This window comes from Euprymna scolopes, chromosome 36, assembly GCF_053919585.1.
Source record: "Euprymna scolopes isolate OS-2025 chromosome 36, ASM5391958v1, whole genome shotgun sequence".
In the NCBI taxonomy this organism is placed as follows: domain Eukaryota; kingdom Metazoa; phylum Mollusca; class Cephalopoda; order Sepiida; family Sepiolidae; genus Euprymna; species Euprymna scolopes.
This window is the reverse complement of record NC_136517.1, coordinates 48,099,678-48,117,732: the sequence shown is the minus strand read 5'-3', so window position 1 is coordinate 48,117,732 and position 18,055 is coordinate 48,099,678. Positions and strand designations below refer to the sequence as shown.

General features: G+C 34.5%; 1 protein-coding gene across 2 annotated transcripts in view; it reads left to right on the top strand.

Moving 5' to 3' along the window:
* The window catches only part of LOC145260455 (uncharacterized), a 122,223-nt gene that overhangs the window by 99,584 nt on the left and 4,584 nt on the right, over positions 1 to 18,055 (top strand). For both annotated transcript variants that reach the window (XM_080118510.1, XM_080118509.1), the window contains exons 20-26: positions 1,099 to 1,324; positions 1,508 to 1,612; positions 3,286 to 3,403; positions 8,461 to 8,540; positions 9,813 to 10,033; positions 10,545 to 10,682; positions 12,083 to 12,169. In XM_080118510.1, coding sequence (XP_079974636.1) covers positions 1,099 to 1,324; positions 1,508 to 1,612; positions 3,286 to 3,403; positions 8,461 to 8,540; positions 9,813 to 10,033; positions 10,545 to 10,682; positions 12,083 to 12,169 — 975 coding nt within the window. The remainder of the gene's footprint in view (positions 1 to 1,098; positions 1,325 to 1,507; positions 1,613 to 3,285; positions 3,404 to 8,460; positions 8,541 to 9,812; positions 10,034 to 10,544; positions 10,683 to 12,082; positions 12,170 to 18,055) is intronic.

Sequence of the window (18,055 nt, the reverse complement as noted above, 5' to 3'; positions counted from 1 at the left end):
GATGGTGTTGGTGGGGGATGGGGGGGGGTTGTCGGTGCTTTAACTGGGGTTATCTCCCTTTGGCGTGTTCAACAAATTTCGTAATGGCGGACTTCAACGTGCTCTCATAAAAACGTGTTTTTCTACTGTAAAATAAAAACTACAAATTAAATTAACTTTTTTTTTTTTTTTTTTTCAATATTTTCATTTTTTAATGTCTTGACTAAACTGTACAAGTACCAAAGCTTCTCTCCCAGAACTGCCTGCCTGTGGAACACTGTTCTGTTGGCCTGCTTCCCAGTTGAATATAACATGGTAGCCTTCAAATCCAATGTAAACAAGTTCTTGTTGAGCCATCTCCATAATTATAAATTCTACCCAACTGAGACCATTAATGATTACTACACTACCACCTTACATTCATTAACCCTTATCCTCAAGTGGCTTTCGGGCTTTGAGAAGTGGTGACTCCCGAGTAAAAAAAAAAAAAAAAAAAAATGGAAAGCACAGTGGTATGAAACGTGTGATAGTTTTATTTCTACGTTGATTGTTTATTTGCAGAAAACTTGTTTCAGAGACTGATTTAAAAAAAAAAAAATTTTTATGATATTTCAAAGCAGATTCTATTGCTTTGAGTCTATACACTTTAGGTAGTGTTGAGACGATTAATCGGAATCAAGAATTGAGAAAGTCGGAGCTTTTTAAGGTATAGGAATTGGAAAATTTTATTCCTATTTTCTGATGCCAAAATATGATTCTTTTAATTGTTCTTATTTCTTTGTTTTTGTTTAAAACTTAATTTTCCACAGCTTGCATTAATGATGAAATGATAGTTATTTATTGATTTTAAACAATCAGTTAAACTAAAGTTCAAAAATTGCTCCCACAAGTGTATGTTTGTGTTTGCGGAAATATATGCACATATTACATGGGTTTTTACAATACTCCCTTTCCCCAGAAAACTATATTTAGAAACTGAAAAAGAATTGATATTGGAATCAGAAATTTAGAACAGAATTGGTAATTGTATTAGAATCAAGGGGAAAATATTGAAATCTTCCCATCACTAATTTTCAACTGCATTTAAATGCTCTTTCTCTCTTTTGTCTTTCTGTACAGCTCAAAGAACAGTACACAGAAAGTGTTGCAGAAGTTGAGAATTTGAACAAACTTGTCAAACATTACAAGAACCAGAAAGAAAATAAATTGTCTAAAGTAATTCAACAAACTGAACTGGACCAGAGAAACATTGAGAAACTTACCAACAAGGTGCTTAGCTTGGAACAGGAGAAAAAGTCATTGGTGGACAAATTGAAGAGAGAGGAAGAAAAATACAGAACCTACGGTAATTAAAAGTTTTTTTTTTTTTTTTTTTTTTGCTTTCTTTTACCTTTGTTTCTTTTTCTTCGTCCCTTTTGCCTTTGTCCCCCTCTCCCTTGGACTTGCATCCAATTTTTTTCTGCTAAATAAAAAAAAATAAAAAAAAGGGCTTTAATAAAAATGTAATTATTTTTTTTTTCTTTGACAGATAAAGAAAATCAAACTTTACAACGAAAGATTTCTGACTTGTCAGAACAATTGGAAAAAGCAGGAAATGCCCTCTTCGATGGCAATAATGAAATTAGTTTTCCAAGTGAGTTTTCAAGATTCTCTTTATTATTTCAATTGCAATTCTTTAATTTTCCCATCTCGTCAACAGAAAGGTGTCCCTCCCCATTGTAGTCACATGATGACCATGATACTTAAAAGTTGGTTGAGGGTTTCAGAAGTTGAGCAAATGCATATGCTTCCAAACTCTAAGTAAATGAAAAAAAAAGTAATTTTTTTTTTAAATATATGCCGTGTTTATTGTCATCATGTATCTGACCTCAAAGGTGGTTGATGTAGGATTAGATGGATAATCTGGTGCTTGTGTAGATTGGTGATTTTTAAACCAATGCATTCTAAGTGAAAACATTAAATACTTACATGTCATTTCAAAATTAGTATAAATTCAAAAAATTATGAAAAATCATTTCATAGAAAGTGTGCTGGATGTATTTTTAACAAAAAAAAAAAAAAAAAAAAAAAAAATCCTCTACAATTACGTTGTGTTTAAAAATGCCAGATCCTTAAGTCAAGGGATATAAGTCAGTTTGTTATACTAAATTGGTTGCTAAATTCTTTAACATTAAAACATAGAATTCGATAATTCAATAAATTCTATTTTTGCTTGTAATAATTTTTCTACTGAATTATTTTTATACATTTTTGGACTTGGTACAAATTTCGCCATGACCTGTTTTCACCTGAAATGTGTTGGTTTAAAAGATCACCAATCTAGACAAGCATTAGTCATTTCAGTAAGCCCATTATTGGGTTTAGAAACCCATGAGCAAATTTTTTTCATTGAGACATTGTTTAGTGATAAAATATAATTTTATTTCCAAAACCTTATTTAATGTTTTATTTGGTTCTATTTTTTTTTTTTTTTTTTTTTTTTTAATTTTTTTTTTTTAAGATTTATAATTTGTATTATATTATCTTTATATATATTACAATTTTGGAAGTTGAAGGTTCAATTTGAGCAATACAAAGAACTGAATTGCAACTTTAGATTCCTATCAAGTCATAGCTGGTGGAACGTAGATTAAATAAATGGTTCTGTTAAAAATCTGTGCAGATTTCTGAGTTTGGAGAAAAAATTTCAGAGTTCAACAAAATACACTCAATGAAAACAGTAGTCCAAAAATTATCAATTACAAAATTTGATTTTATATAAAATTTTTTTAATTTAAATGAAAATTTTTGGTATAAGTCCAGAATTCAAATTAATTAAAAAACAAAAATACAGAAAATTTTTTACTATACATACTCGTCATTGAAAGAAAATGTCATATTCTAAAATCACGTAAATTTTTTTTTAAATTAAGGAAATCAAACTTTTAGGCGCAAGACACTGTTTGGATCAGCCATGTTTAATAAAGGGAGATAACTTAACTTGAACCTCAGAAATCAAAATCAGCTTTGTAATGGCTAAAATTTACTATTAAAATCGTTAAAAATCATACAAAAATGATTTTCTATATATAAAAATAACTACTTCATAAATTTGTGATTTTTGGAATATGACATTTCCGTTCTATGAAAGGTATGTACATTAAAGATTTTTGTACATTAAAGATTTTTGTACATTTTTGTCTTTTTTGATTAGATTTAATTCAGGATAAGAACAAAAATTGTTTTAATATTTTTTTATACTTTAAATCTTAACTTTTTCATTAATTAATACATATTTTTATTTGGTAAACATTTCTTTCATCGCAGATGATTCACTTGAGAGCCCAGACATCCAAGAAATAACGAAACGAACTTACGAATTGAGATCTAAATCTAACACATGGAACAAAATGGGAGTAGAAGACTTCAACATTTCTCCAATGAGGTGAGACCACTTTAATGATAGTCATCAAGCGAATACAATTTTGAAGAACGGTCATTGTATTTCAGTTGAAAACATTACTTAGATATTATGTCAAAATTAAGATAAAATCGAAAAATTTATGAAAAATGATCCATTTGAAAAATAATTACAAGTCAAAATAAAATGTGAGTTTATTGATTCATTGTTTTAGATGTTTTAATGTTGAAGAGTTCTATAGATTCAAGGGAGGTAACTGCAATCGATCAATTTAAATAATTATAATCCGCCATTTTTAAAAATGTCAGAACATAATTGTTATTGATTTTGTTAAAAATATGTCTAGCACATCTTCTGCTGGATCATTTTTCATAATTTTTGGAAATTATACTAATTTCGACATGACACATCAGTATGTAATGTTTTAACATGAAATGCGTTGGTTTAAGAACATTGCTATTCTGCACAAGTACTTTAGAATTTATTTCCAAACTCATAAGCGTAATAACTATTTGCTTTCATGAAAGGATGAAGGTTACTTTTTAGAAATTTTCCTCCCTTCTGCCAGTATTTTCTGAGAAAATTTCAATCTAATTGTTTACCTAATGCACTTCAACAGGCCATATATATCTTGTATTTGTGAGCCAATTTTTAGAACAATTATATGGATGAAAATATAAAATAAGCATTGCAATGATTTTACTTTCGTTTACTTCTTTATATGTTGAATATCGGTTAAAAATGATAAAATGGTCAAAACTGACAAAAATAGAATCGGAAAGTATATTTTGAATTTCTTTCTACAAAATATTTGATTCTGTTTTGTCCATTCTTTTGCTTGATTATTGCACTTTAAGAACAATAAAAGTGCAATTTGTTTTAATTCCTTTTAATAAAAATATCTTGATTGGGTTGGAATAATATCCATATGGAAGCCATCATTGAAAAAAAAAAAAAGAAAAAGAAACTAATTCTGTATTTGTCAATACCAAGTTATCTCTCTTTTTAATCTATCTATATATCTATAAAAGTGAAAATGTGTGTGTGTGTACACTTTCCTACCAAATAACTTGGTCAATGTTCGGCCTACAGACTCAAGATTTGACACAAGGGATATTGAGATTTAGGAAAATCTTTATAATCGGTTTCCGGCCAGTTTGACCTTTGGAAACTCTACTAAACTCCTGCACCAATTTTTTGGTCAAGACACTTGAAATTTTAAATGTAGGTTACTTGGACATGTATCAAACTTTTTAATTTGATTTGAGCACAAAAAAAAAAATAAATGTTAATGGGTCAAAATTGGGGTCAAAGTTATAAAAAAAAATTTGACCTCTGCGGTCTCTACCAAATTACTCAGCCAATTTCTGGTTTAAACATTTGAGATTTTACATAAAGTGTATTCAGAGATGGAGCAAGCTTTTTAATCGGTTTGGGTCAAAAGTTTTAGCTGCCAAGGAGTCAAAGTTTAAAAGATTTGACCATTGTGATGTCTAGCAAGCTACTCAGCCAATTTTTGGTCTAAACATTTGAAATTTATACATAACGGTTATTCAGACATGTGGCAAGCATTTTAATCCGTTTTAGGGCAAAAATTTCGCTGCCAAAAGGTCAAAGTTGAAAGCATTGACTTTTGCAGATTCTACCAAATTCCTCCATCAATTTTGGGTCTTAAGACTTGAAATTTTAGATGTTGGTAATTTTGATTTTCTTAGTTAAAAAAAAAATACTAAATAAATTTATGTACTCTTTGGAATGACATCTTCATTCTATGACGAGTAAGTACATCATGGTTTTTCCATGTTTTTTTTTTTTTTTTATAAACAAGTGCAATTCTAAATATACATTAAAAACAATGTATGATGTTGAGTAGATAGTTGCTTTAAGTTAAAATTTTACTGTCAATTTATTGGTTCCCTGACAAAGGAAGGATTGAACTTAGTAACTCACTCCCGTTTGTCTGTACTTTTCTCAATAACCACGCCTTGGATTTTTTTGAAATTTTGTACAAACATTAGTCATGATTAAAGAAAATTTGTGCCAGAGCAGATTTTTCGGGATAACTCTGGTTGACCCCGGCCCCGGGGGGCATTATAGGGGTAAAATTGCCCCCAAATTGTCTATCCGCTCATTTATTCGCACTTTTCTCAGTAACCAAGGCTTGGATTGTTTTGAAATTTTGCACAAGCATTAGTCACAATAAAAGTAAATTTTTCATTTGTGGAGGTGGACCCTGCATCCTCGTAATTTGAAATGATGGGTTTTAAAATGTATCTTAAGTTTTAAATCCATTGTTATACTGTAACAGAGCTGACGCACATATGCAAATGCATGTGAAATGATGTCACTGATAAAGAAAAAGATTATAAAAAAGAGAAAGAGCACATTAGAGAGGACGATCACGTTCAAGAGCATATTAGAGATGTGGATGATATCACAGTGGTAACGAGAAGTCATATGTGATGGAAGAATGAGGAAATGTCATTGTTACAAAAAAAAAAAAAGATCAAAGTTATTACTTACCTTATGTTCTTTGCAACATACTTTGCTACGTGTTGAGTCTACATGTGTAAGTGTGTATGTTAATGTAATGTTACAATATTGTTAATCTTAAGTATTTTTTGGTCCCCCAATTTCTCGGAGAGGGACTTATGTTTTCAGTGGAGTGCGTTGTTATTCCGGATGATTGCCAGATAACCGTCCATTAGATTTCCTGAAATTTTGCCACAAATTGTATTTCATTAAATAGATGTGCACAGTGAAAAAAATGTTTTTGTAAAAATTCCTGTTGCGTCCCCAGGGGCTCAAGAGAGGTCAAAAATGTCCCAAAAAGGCACATTTTGCTGCATAACTTTTTAACCATCGATTAGATTTTTCTGGAACTTGGCCAAAATGTGAAGCCCATTGTTCTTAATATAAATCTAGTATGGGTTACCCTGGCAAAATTCTGGTTCACATTCCTCTAAGACTTTTAGTTAAAAAAAACAAAGCTCTTTTTTCAGATTACTCAAAAACTTGATATATATGTCCATGTAGTGGTTTTCCATGGTGCTGAATTCAAATACACATGTCTTAAGGCGTGAAATTGCACCATTTGTCCATTTTCACTGGGATTTGGTGTTCCCAGGAGCTCAAAAGGAGTGTCACTAATGCCTCAAAATTGCAAAAAATGACATTTTTTACCCCATAACTTTTGCCCTCACCCATTAGATTTTTCTGAAACTTGGCAAAAATGTGAAGGCAATGTTGGCTCTTCACACTTCTCACATTCATCATTTCTTCACTATTTTTTGTGGCGTCATCTCACATACAGCATGTGCAGCTTGTTTAGTTTTAATCTATTTAATACAATATTAAAGAATTTGTTCCTTTGACACCATCGATCCTCTACATGCTAAGGTCCACATCTACATTCTGTTGAAGCCATGTTTGTCAGTTGATATTGGCTCATCTTGATTTCTTAAAGCTCTCTTGATCTGATTCAAGTCACGGCCTACTTTTATAACCCTTTCTCCCTCGCAGGGGTCGCGCGTGCACAGTGAAAAACGACGCGCACTAACCCTAAGGACGGTTGGCTATATTTTTGCTCCTTCGAGCCTCGGACCCCGCACAAGCATCCGTCTCTCTCTCTCTCTCTCTACTGAGTCTCTCCGAATTGGACGTTGGTATCTGGCCGTCTAGTGTTGTAACGCCCAATCGGGAATTCTTGGTAATTTCTGTCGTGATCGTCTTCTCGTCGGTGGCCGTCTCTCTCTGTCTGCGACGGCTGGAAAGTCAAGTTTGGTTATGCTGAAATCGAAGGGCAGTCTTCACAAGTATAAATGGAAACAATCAACAACGATGAGGATAGTTTTAGGCTGTTCATTTAGTGATTCGGCATACATTAAGGCTCGGCTCGTCCCTTATCCGTTCGTCAGGCTTGGAATGCAACCCCCACAGTGTATTTAAACAAAAACTCAAAGTGGCGGTCTTGTTAGTTCTTTTCGTCTCAATTAGAAGAGGCTGGCGGCACGCGTGGCTTCCCGACTCCTCTGTTCGACAGACTGTCCGATTCTCTCCTTTTGTCTATCTCCGCAGTAGTTTTATTAAACGTCATCCTCCCCTTCCTTCTGTAGTCGACCCAATCTCTCTATTCGACGGGTAATCATAATTCTTTCTCTCTCTCTCTCTCCTTCCCAACCGACCCCCTCTCGATTCAATTCCGAGAATGAGTTATCTCTCTAGGCAATTAACCAATTTGTTCCCTTAAAATTAGAATGACTAATTCAATTGTTTTCGGGTTTGTTCTTTCTCTCTCTCATCACCTCCAACTTGTTGGTTTTAGTGAATCATGTTATCATTTACACTCGGATCGTCGACTTTACTCGTCAACCCTTCCCAGACCTCCTTGCGTTTTCCTCGCCAACCCGACATCTGGCTTATCTTTAATTTGGCCCTTTTGAACTCCAGATAATTTACTTGTCAACCGATGACAATTCGTTGGTTTCTCACGAGATGGGACTGAGACCTCTCGCCCAGCTCCATCCCACTCACCCTCAACCTAGGAAGCAAGGTTATCCGGTGTCGCCCGGCTTCGTTACACTTTCAACTGTGTCTAACTCGCCACTTTTCTCAACTCTGTCATCAACTGTTGCAAACCCTAGATTGTCCACAACTGTTGCAACATTCACCGCAACGTCTAAAACTGTCCATAAAATAATTCTAAATATGTCCGGCCTTTTGTCTGACACTCTTTAATTAACAATCCTATTCAACTTTCTTTTTTGTACAACTTTAGTGAACAACTTTCTCTCTATTATTTTGCTGATAAACTTTTTTTTTTTTTCTTTGGTTGTAATTTTCTTTTTTTTTTTTTTTTTTTTTTTTTACTACTGCCTAATATTTGGGGTGGGGGACATCAATAGTATCATAATTGTATTCTTTTTCACTAATTTCTATGCAAGCTTTCCAGATTTTTTTTTTTTTTTTAAGAAAATTTAATGTGATAAATATTTCTAAATTTTGTTTCTAAATATGTAGGTCAGTTAGATGATTTTGTTTGTTCACGTTTGTTTTGCATTTTCTGCTTTTGTCTTTATCAGCTTCCAGAGCAGGAATTCCATATCAAGTATCAGATCTCTCACATCTAACGTATCCAATATCTCAAAGACGAGTAAACCTGGTAAGTTTCTAACCTTTCTTTTTCCCTCCATAATTCTAACAATCTAACGCATTTCAAATTATTCAGTAAATCCTTAGAATAAGAGGGGGAGAGGGCAGTTATACTAGGTAATCCAGAAATTTCTGTTTCTTGATTAACCATTAAATGAAGTATAAATATATACGAGATGTGTGTAGCAATTTTTTTCAAATTGGTAATTAGGAATATCAGACATTAAAAAAAAAAAAAAACATGATAATGTATTTGCACTGATCCTTTTAAAAATATTATTTAATATGGCTCAAAATTTTATGTAAAGCAATTCTGTTCTCTGTTAAATTCTTTTCTATCTTAATTCTAAAGTTTTTTTTGAGACACGTATGAGAGAGTGGACACCCTCCTAAATGGTAGTTTACAAAAAAAAGAAAAAACAAAGTTTGTAACTCATACGAATTCCTGTTAATTTCTTAAAAATGATTTTCTCTTTCAAAATGATCAAATTACATGACTTTTATCATATGATATTTTCGTTTCATCACAGGTATGTACATCATACAGATTTAAAAAATTTTTTTTGATATGGGACAGAATTTTGGACAAGAACCATTTTTATTTTTAAGAAAAAACTTGATATACTTTGAAACTTTAATGCTCAAGCAATAATCATCCGATAATGTTTTGTTTTTTTTAATAATAAAAAAAATTAGAAACGGGTTGCTTTATCTTTCTGATATTATGAAAAAATAAAAATTTTGGTTTAGGATACCTAAATTAAGATACAATACTTAAAGTCGTAATGCGTTCTTATTTAAAATTCAACTTAATTTAAAAAAAAAAAAAAAAGAGAGAGAAAATACAGAAAAATCTTTGATGTACATGTGCCCATCATAGAACAAACGTGTTGTATTCCAAAAATCACGTAAATTAATCTTAGTTTTTTTAACTAAGATAAATTTTATGAGTAAGCAAAAAATGACTCTTGCGTCGCCATTTTGAAAAAATAAAAGGGCAGCAAAATCCATAATTAAAACTTGCAAGATGAGCCTTTCACTGCTAATGAATATTAATCGCTTTAAATCAGTTAAAAATGATTTTCTTTATAAAAACACCACTTGGTCAATTTACGTGATTATTTTTTTAAATATGAGTTTCGTTTCATAGCATGTGCATACATTATAAAGACTTTTTGTAGTTTTTTGTTTAATAAGCTAGAATTCTAAATCAGAACCTTATAATGGATGGCAATTACAGTCGTGATTATTTTTTCTTAACGTTTGTGATTATTTTCGCCAGCTGTTTGTGCACAAATGTTCTCATGTGAAGATGAACCGGCACAGTTTGATTGGGGGCGTATCACTGAAATCCGTCGCCGAAATACCATGGTGCCTGCACATTTGCGATCGACGTACCCTACAGAACTGCAAAACGTCCCAAACTCTGTAAGCGATCAAATTACAAATACGAGTCGCCCTGGATCAGCCAAGCGTAAAAGAAGCCCTGCTAGCAAAACTCGAGTAAGTATTTGTAGAATTTTGAGAAATAAGTTTTTGTATTTATTTTTTTATTTATTTTTTTTTCAAATGACCAATATTTATTTCTTTTGATGTTATCCATTTTTGGGGACTATCTACCTTTTTTTTTCTTTTTTTTTTTTTAAATTATTGTCTTCAAAAATGTTTGGGTTGATTGATGGTCTTTTAAAGCTTTGCATGTTATGTCGAAATATTACTTGCATGTCATGTCGAAATTAGTGTCAATTCCTCAAATTGCTTTTATTGGATCAAATAAGTTTATCAATGTTAGTTTTGCCAAAAATCATTCTTCCTATATACTTCAATGTTAAAATATACTTTAGTTCTAGGATTGAGTTATATTTGAAAGAAAATTGTTTCAATTGTTCTAATTTATAATTACCTGAAATAGACTTATCAACTGCTGAAAATGTGAAGAACAGTATTAAATAGCAAAATTACAAGTTGAATTATTTGAAGATGGCTCTAATTCTTTAACTGCTCTATTTCACAGACCAAAGCAGCAGTAAATCGTCCTGCAACTCCAGGCAAATTAAGACGACTCAGAGGACGGATGAATCTCAACAATGAAAATTCACCACAGTCGGACAAGAAACGCTTACGTACATCAACACCACAACAGAAACCTGATGTAAGTAGTTCTATAATTTTTATAAGAGTTTGCTCCCTTTACAAGATTTAAAGGGAGTTAACTTTGCTTGGTTAGAAGAATACCTGTCCCTGAGCAGAACAATCTTTTGCACCACTTTATGTCCCTTTTATCAAGATTAAAATATAGATATAAAAAATACTAAACCTTATGTCTAAAATCCTTATTGCAGTTTGTATCAAAATCATTGATTTAAACTCTAAAGCTTAAGAGGTCTTAAGAAATTGAAATTCAGGGAATCTTGCTTGATTGGTGTCTAATGATAATGGACCAAATTTAATGCAAATCTGAATTATTTGAATTTCAAATTTGAAGTTGTGCTCATATTTTGCCCTGTAAAAATTCTTTAAAATACTCTGAAGAAACTGAAATTTGGGGAATATCTACTGATGGAGTTTTATAAAGTTTGGAGGTATCTGAAATTGGCAACACAATTTATTCCAGTTGCCAATTGACACAACTATATGATGTATATCCGTCACCATATGAAGAGTCTTCAGGTAGCTATTGACAATTTTACAAAACATGGGGATCTCATTGTATGCAAGAGAAACAGCTTACAACGCACATGTTTCATGTGAGTATTTATCACTTTGCCATTGAGACGTTGTGACACTAGGGTAAGAAAGTGGGATTTAAGAGCCCCTTCCCCTCCCCAAGGAGGAGCACTCTTGTCTACAAAAATTGCCGTAGCAGCCCTGTTAGTATTCTACGGTTGAGGTGTCTCAGGTAATTACTTATAAACTAACCCCTTCTCAAAAAGAGATGGCAAAGCCTGGGAGAGTGGACCTCCTAGAACTGCACAGAACCAGAACCATATCGCAATCAATACAAAAGACCATTTCTGAACCGGCTCTGTTGATTTTGTCTAACCTCAGCCTGAGACACAAAGATAAAAATAAGATGATGGGGCAGGGATTACTTTAAATCCATTCATTTATGAATCTCTCTTCATTATTTTGAACACAACCCTTTATTTAATCCAGCAAAGTAGCATAATTCTCGTTTATCAGCTATGATTGAGTAGAAGTCCTAAGTTATTAGCAATTGTATTTCGAGTGTCATCCAACCTCCAGAAGACTGTAATTTTACAACTGAATTTTACATGTCGCAGCTGAAAAAAATGTAAATGTCAACTTTCTGGATTAAATAAAAGGTTCCATTCGAAATTCCGTACAAATTTCTGAGTTTGACGGAAAGATTTCCAACTTGGACACAATATACCTAAAGAAGGTTGGCAGTTATATCGACTGAAATGTTGTGAAAATAACACTCTAGAGTAATCTGAAGAATCCATATAATTACGAATAATCAATCCTCATTTCGAAAATTCAGAAACAAAAATGAACTTTTCTGCTTTTTTTTTTTTTTTTCCATTCAAGTATACTGGACGACCAAGTATGGCATTTGAGATCAGCAACACTCCTAAGCTAAGCAAACGACGTCAGAAGGGACGATCAACCATTTTTGTAAGTATTAAGTTTTTCTCTAAAACTAAAAGTAGAAATATATCAGCCAATAAATGGGGTGGGGGCAGAGTATGAGTGGTGCATTTCTCATAATATTATGATCAGTCATTTCTGAAAAAATAAATTTCGATTATCGACTTTAAAAAGTCTTTTATAATGAAAACACTCTTCATCTAACCATAGATGAGTACAGTCGACATTAGCATCAACAATGGCTGACATGCTTTCAGTCACCCACAACTCCATCTGTGGTCTCATCCCAAGATCATGAGCACGAAAGTCTGGATTTATTTTGTACTTGTTCAAAGAATTCTTCTGTATGGCTGTGAAACCCAGCCAATGGGAGTTGCAGATACCCAACATTTGGTAGCGTTTGACCTATATTGCGTCTGCCGAATTTTGCAAGTTTGGTGGCACCAATTTTTTGTCTAATACCCAAATCAAGATGTAATGTAGGATTATCTGCCTTGACCAAACTCTTTTAAAGAGGAAACTTTGTTGCGTGCAGCAATTTAGGAGGGTTCATCCATGAAGCAATAGCTCCAGAACCACTGCAAGGTTGAAGACGCACACACCATCAAAGCCGATGTCAAACTTACCTCAGGTCCACAGATCTATGGTGTTTGCTGCTGGTTGTGGGACCGTCTGCCCATTACTATGTTAGTTGCTGCGGACCATCATGCATGGTCTGCGTTCATCTAGGACGCTATGTGTTCTTTAGGAGGAGCCAGCTTAATCGATCATGGGTGAATGTCGCCAAGTCAGTCAGTCATCTAACCTTGTGTTTTTGTTTTGGCAATTAGATGAAATGTAATTTAACAAAAATTTATGGTTCTTGCTCAGATTTCAACCTAATTAAAAAAAAAAAAAAATACAGAAAAATCTTTGATGTACATACTCTTCACAGAATGAAAATGTCATATGCTAGAAATTGCATAAATTAATCAAGTATTTTTTCTTTTTTTCTTTTTTTTTTCTTTGGTACTTGTACAGTTTAATTCAAAAATGAAAATATCGAGAAAAAAAAAAAAAAAGGTTATATTGTACCTATCCGTTTTGAACTGAAGATCTCTGAAAAAAATATTTTATTTAATTTGATCAAGTATTTTTTTTTTTTTTTTACAGTGGAAAAACGCGTTTTAATGAGAGCGCGAGCACATTGAAGTCAGCCATTATGAAATTTTTTTAACACTCCATGGGGGAGATAACTCAATTTAAAACGCCAACACTCCCTCCCCATCTTTAATACTAGCTTTTCTTAAAAATCGAACCTTTTGCTCAGTATGATAACAAATTTCTTTTTTCGCTGTAAAAAAAAAACGTCTTGATGAAATTAAGTGAAATTTTTTTTCAGAGAACTTCATTCCATAACGGATATGTACAATTTAAACTTTTTTGCAATATTTTAATTTTTTAATGCTTTGATCAAACTACAAGTCGTTTATTTATTTTTTTTTTTTTTACTAAGAACATCCAGTTTTATAAAGAAACGTTATATTTATTAAATGAAGGAAGACAACTCAATTCAAACTGCCGAAACAGAAATAAACATCAAAATCAGCCTTGTAATGGCTAGAGTTATGCCAACAGCATATTCTTTTAATTGTTTTGACTCTCGAGTATATATCTGACACAGTTAATGAACCGAGAACCACATCACTCTAAATAAAAGCATATAAAATATTAACGGTTACAAACTTGACTCAAAACAATGAAAAGAATATGCTGTTATTCTAGCCCTAGTAATGACTATGAATTATTAATTGCTAAAAATCATTAAAAAAAAATCTTTGTATGAAAAAAATACTTAATTTTTGGAATATGACATTTTTGCTTTGTGACAGGTACATACATGAAGATTTTTCTGTATTTTTGTTTTGTTTTTTAATTAGATTGAAATTTGAACAACGAAATCTACTTCCACTCATGAGAAATTGATAATTAATGAATTTTATTTTTATTTTCTTGTCAGAATTTTAATAATAGGTAAGCTTTTTTTCTGAATTTCTTGATGTATTAATTATATAATGAATCAAATTATGTTGAATATTTAATCCAATTACATTTTAGTCATTTTATGATACACGTGGTCATATAAATAAATACCAATAATAGCAATATTATCAAAGGGTCAAAAAACATCTACAATATAAATCTCACCTGTCTGTTTAAATGTATGTATGTCTGCCTAAAACTTTTGACAGAGGTGACAGATTTTCTCAAGATCGGTATCGTTTTGAAGCTCGACCCTTCAGACGACAAATATCGAAAAATTGGCTAAAAACATTAATTCCTTCACCCTCAACTGGGCACTTTTTTACAGGGAGGGGGGGTCGCTTTTTTCGCCAATATTTTCGAAAGTCATCCCCTCTTTTCGATTGTCTAGTCTTAATTTAAACATTTCTCACTTCCAGTTTGGTGATGGGCGCAACAGCAAAGACGTCACTTATTTTTTTTTTTGTTTTTCACATTCTTTTCCTCCTTTGCGGTACGGGTTCAAGCCTGCCTGCGGAAATGGTTCTCTCCAAATACCCGAACAACACTGGGCACCTAGGCTACCAGATAAAAGAAGGATCTGTACTAAGTCTGTTACTTTTTGTGGCTTCAGAAGTGTTGCTCAGGGAGTTAAGTATTAGGTGTCTGGGAGAGATGCTCTGTATTGATTATGAAACAAAGGAAATCTGCATTGCTAAGTTAAAGACTTAGAGGCTATGTAAAGTAAACGTCTGAAAGTCAATATTACCACAAAGTGATGATCAATAGTTGTAATGTTGGAAAATCCTCAGAAAGAGAAGGTTCCCCTGTTCAGTTCATGAAAAGGAGGCAAGAGGAACTTTTATTTTTTTTAACTCAAAAAAGTTGGAAAATCTACAAAGACAGTAGTGATACCATTAAATCAAGTGACCTTTTGTGCTCCAGAACTTATTTTTTGACATAATTATCAGCCTTCTCAATGCACTTTTGCCAAGAATTCACATCTCTGCTTCTGAAGCACGTCCATTACGGAGGTTGCTTTTTTAGAATCTCACATGGTCAATATCTGCAACAGAGAACTGAAACTTTCAGGTCATGAATGCATAAGTTCAGTCATCATAACATTGCAATTTCTTTTCTTCCACTTTGGGTTTCTCTCATATCTCACCCCCGTAGCCTGCAATAGCGGTCTTCCCTGAAATCTATCTGCTTGCCCAACTTCTCTTTCTCTACATGTTTGCCTGGGTGGTGGGGTTTGGCTCGAACTCCTTCTCCTCACAGGATCTTTTGCCCTCAAGTGGCATTTCCTCCAGTCAGGATAGTCTCTTTTAATGTGACCAATTTCTCCGCAATTGGTGATTGTTGGAGAAGTGGCCGCTTTTGCCGTGTGTTCAACGCGCTCAGTCTAGCCCTTATCATGCACACTCTGACTCTCCTCTTCTGTTGGGGTGGCTTGCCGGCATTCCTCTGGCTTTCCTCAATGGCCCAGGGTAGTTCATCAGTTTGGTGACCCATCTCCTGATCTTCGATCCCCTGCTACCCTGCACCATCGGCCCTCATGGCCGGACTGTCCACATTTAGTACAGTTGGGACCAAAGGAGCTGGATTGTTTCTTATAATTGGTGGGGCACACTCTTGCCCAATGCCTCTCACCTTTACAAGCCCAACATATCAATCCAGCCCTGCCTTGGGTGGGCTCATGAAGCCCATATCAAAGGTACCATGTCCTCCTTTTCGGATCAACTTCTGCCCCTCTTCCCCCATCTTTCACAACTTGAGCTTTAAGCTTGGCCCTTGGACCCCCCCCCCTTCTCTTCTATTTCAAGTCCTCCCCTTCACTATGTGTTCTTGCAACCAAGCATAGTTCCTTGCTATTTTACACGCTTCTTCTAAGGTGAGTGGCTAATTTTTAGGATCTCCATCTTAGCACTCTCATCTTACAACGCATCCATCATGGTGTCAATTAGCATGGCCTGCGTCATGGCCATGCCACTGTACTCTGCAACCAGGTATACGAGGATTGCTAACTCCTTCCCTTTGACATCCTTTCCGTCAGCCATTTTTATCCAGGATAGCTCTTACATGGTCTGCGCAGTGGGTTTTTCGTTCACAAATTTTCGTTTCAACTGCTCCCAAAATTCAGACCAGGTTATCCCCGACCTGCCTGCTATCATTTACAAATAAAATCTCATTCCATCACACACCAACAGAACCATTTCCGCAGCCATTTGTAGTCATTTGTAAATCTACTTAACCCTCGGCTCCCTCACTTACCGACTGGTTTTCATCTATTTTGTTCTCTACCACTGGCTCTTGTATCCTCTACCACTCGACAAAAAACTATTTTCAACTCTGTGCAAAGTTAAATCTTAAAATTAAAACAAAACACAGACAAAGCACAAAACTGAGCAAAATGTAAAAAGAGCACCAATAAGTGACCTACCCTCTTTTTTTTTTTTTTTTTAATTTTTTTTTTTATTACATTTTCACCCCAAACAAGGCAAATTTCCACTTTGGTGTAGGGCGCTACTATCAGGGGCAACAACTACTGGGGTACTATGTAGGGATTTGGGCAGCAAGATGTCGGTTCACGTTACACTTGAACTTCTGCACATCAGTACTGTTGGGGAAGCAGGGACCTGGAATGGAATTCCAGAGTCTAGCGGTTCTGGGGAAGAAACTATTGGAGTAAAAAGATCTTTTACATCTAGGGATCTCTACAGTGTGGGGGTGGGATTTAGCAGCCTGTCGGGTTTGTCGAGGGTGTTTACGTCGCGGGGACACAAGTGATTGCAGTTCGTCAGAGCATTCACCACTAAAATACTTGTAGAAAAGGCAGAGGGATGCAACATTTCGTCGATGGGACAGAGGCTGAAGCTTAGATGCCAGTTCAGGGCCTATCAGGTTTGCGACTCTCTTTTGAACCTTGTCAAGGAGCAAGAGACTAGTAGCAGATGCACCAGCCCAGATGTGACAGCAATACTCCATATATGGGCGAATGGTGGCCTTATAGAGGTACAGGATACTTTCGGGTGTTAGTAGTTGTCTATCACGGTAGAAAGAGCCCATCTTTCTTGCAGCGGCCCTGGCATTGCCTTCAATGTAATTGTTCCAACTCCTGTTTCCTGTGGACGTTAGGCCAAGGAGTTTGAAAGATGTACTCTCAGATAAAGAGTCGTTGGCCATTGCTATAGGTGGTAGAGAGGGTTTCTTGTAATTATTGAATGAAGCTAGTTTAGTCTTGGCAGCATTGAACGCGACCAACCACTTTTGTCCCCATTCCACCACAGATTGGAGGTCATCCTCTAGTGTTTCTGCCATTTCTTTAGAAATGTGTTCATTCGTCTTCCTGTCATGCCTGCCATAGAGTGTAGTGTCATCAGCATATATACCCATCTCAGAGGCAATTTTGTTGGGGAGGTCATTTATGAATATCAGGAACAATAGAGGTCCAAGGATAGAACCCTGGGGCACCCCCGCATTTATATCATATTGTTTAGATGTACGACCGTCGAGGACAACCTGGATTTTTCTCTTATCTAAGAAGGATTTAATTATGTTAAGTATTCTACCAGTGATACCGTATGATCTAATTTTCCTGAGGAGACCCTCATGCCATACCCTGTCAAAAGCCTTAGATATATCTAGAGCTACCACTCTGCCCTCCCCCGCTTTGTCCAGTGAATGGTATATACGTTCAGAGATTACAGTTAGGATGTCTGTTGTGGAACGGGCTTGTCTAAATCCATATTGTTTGTCAGTCAGAAGTTTAGCATCTGTAAGGTGATGGACTAGAGCATGGTTAATTAAGGTCTCAAATATTTTGGCAAAAAGTGGGAGGAGGCTAATGGGGTGATAATTTGATGGGTCAGTCCTTTCGCCAGAATTCCTGAATACTTGTACAACAGAAGC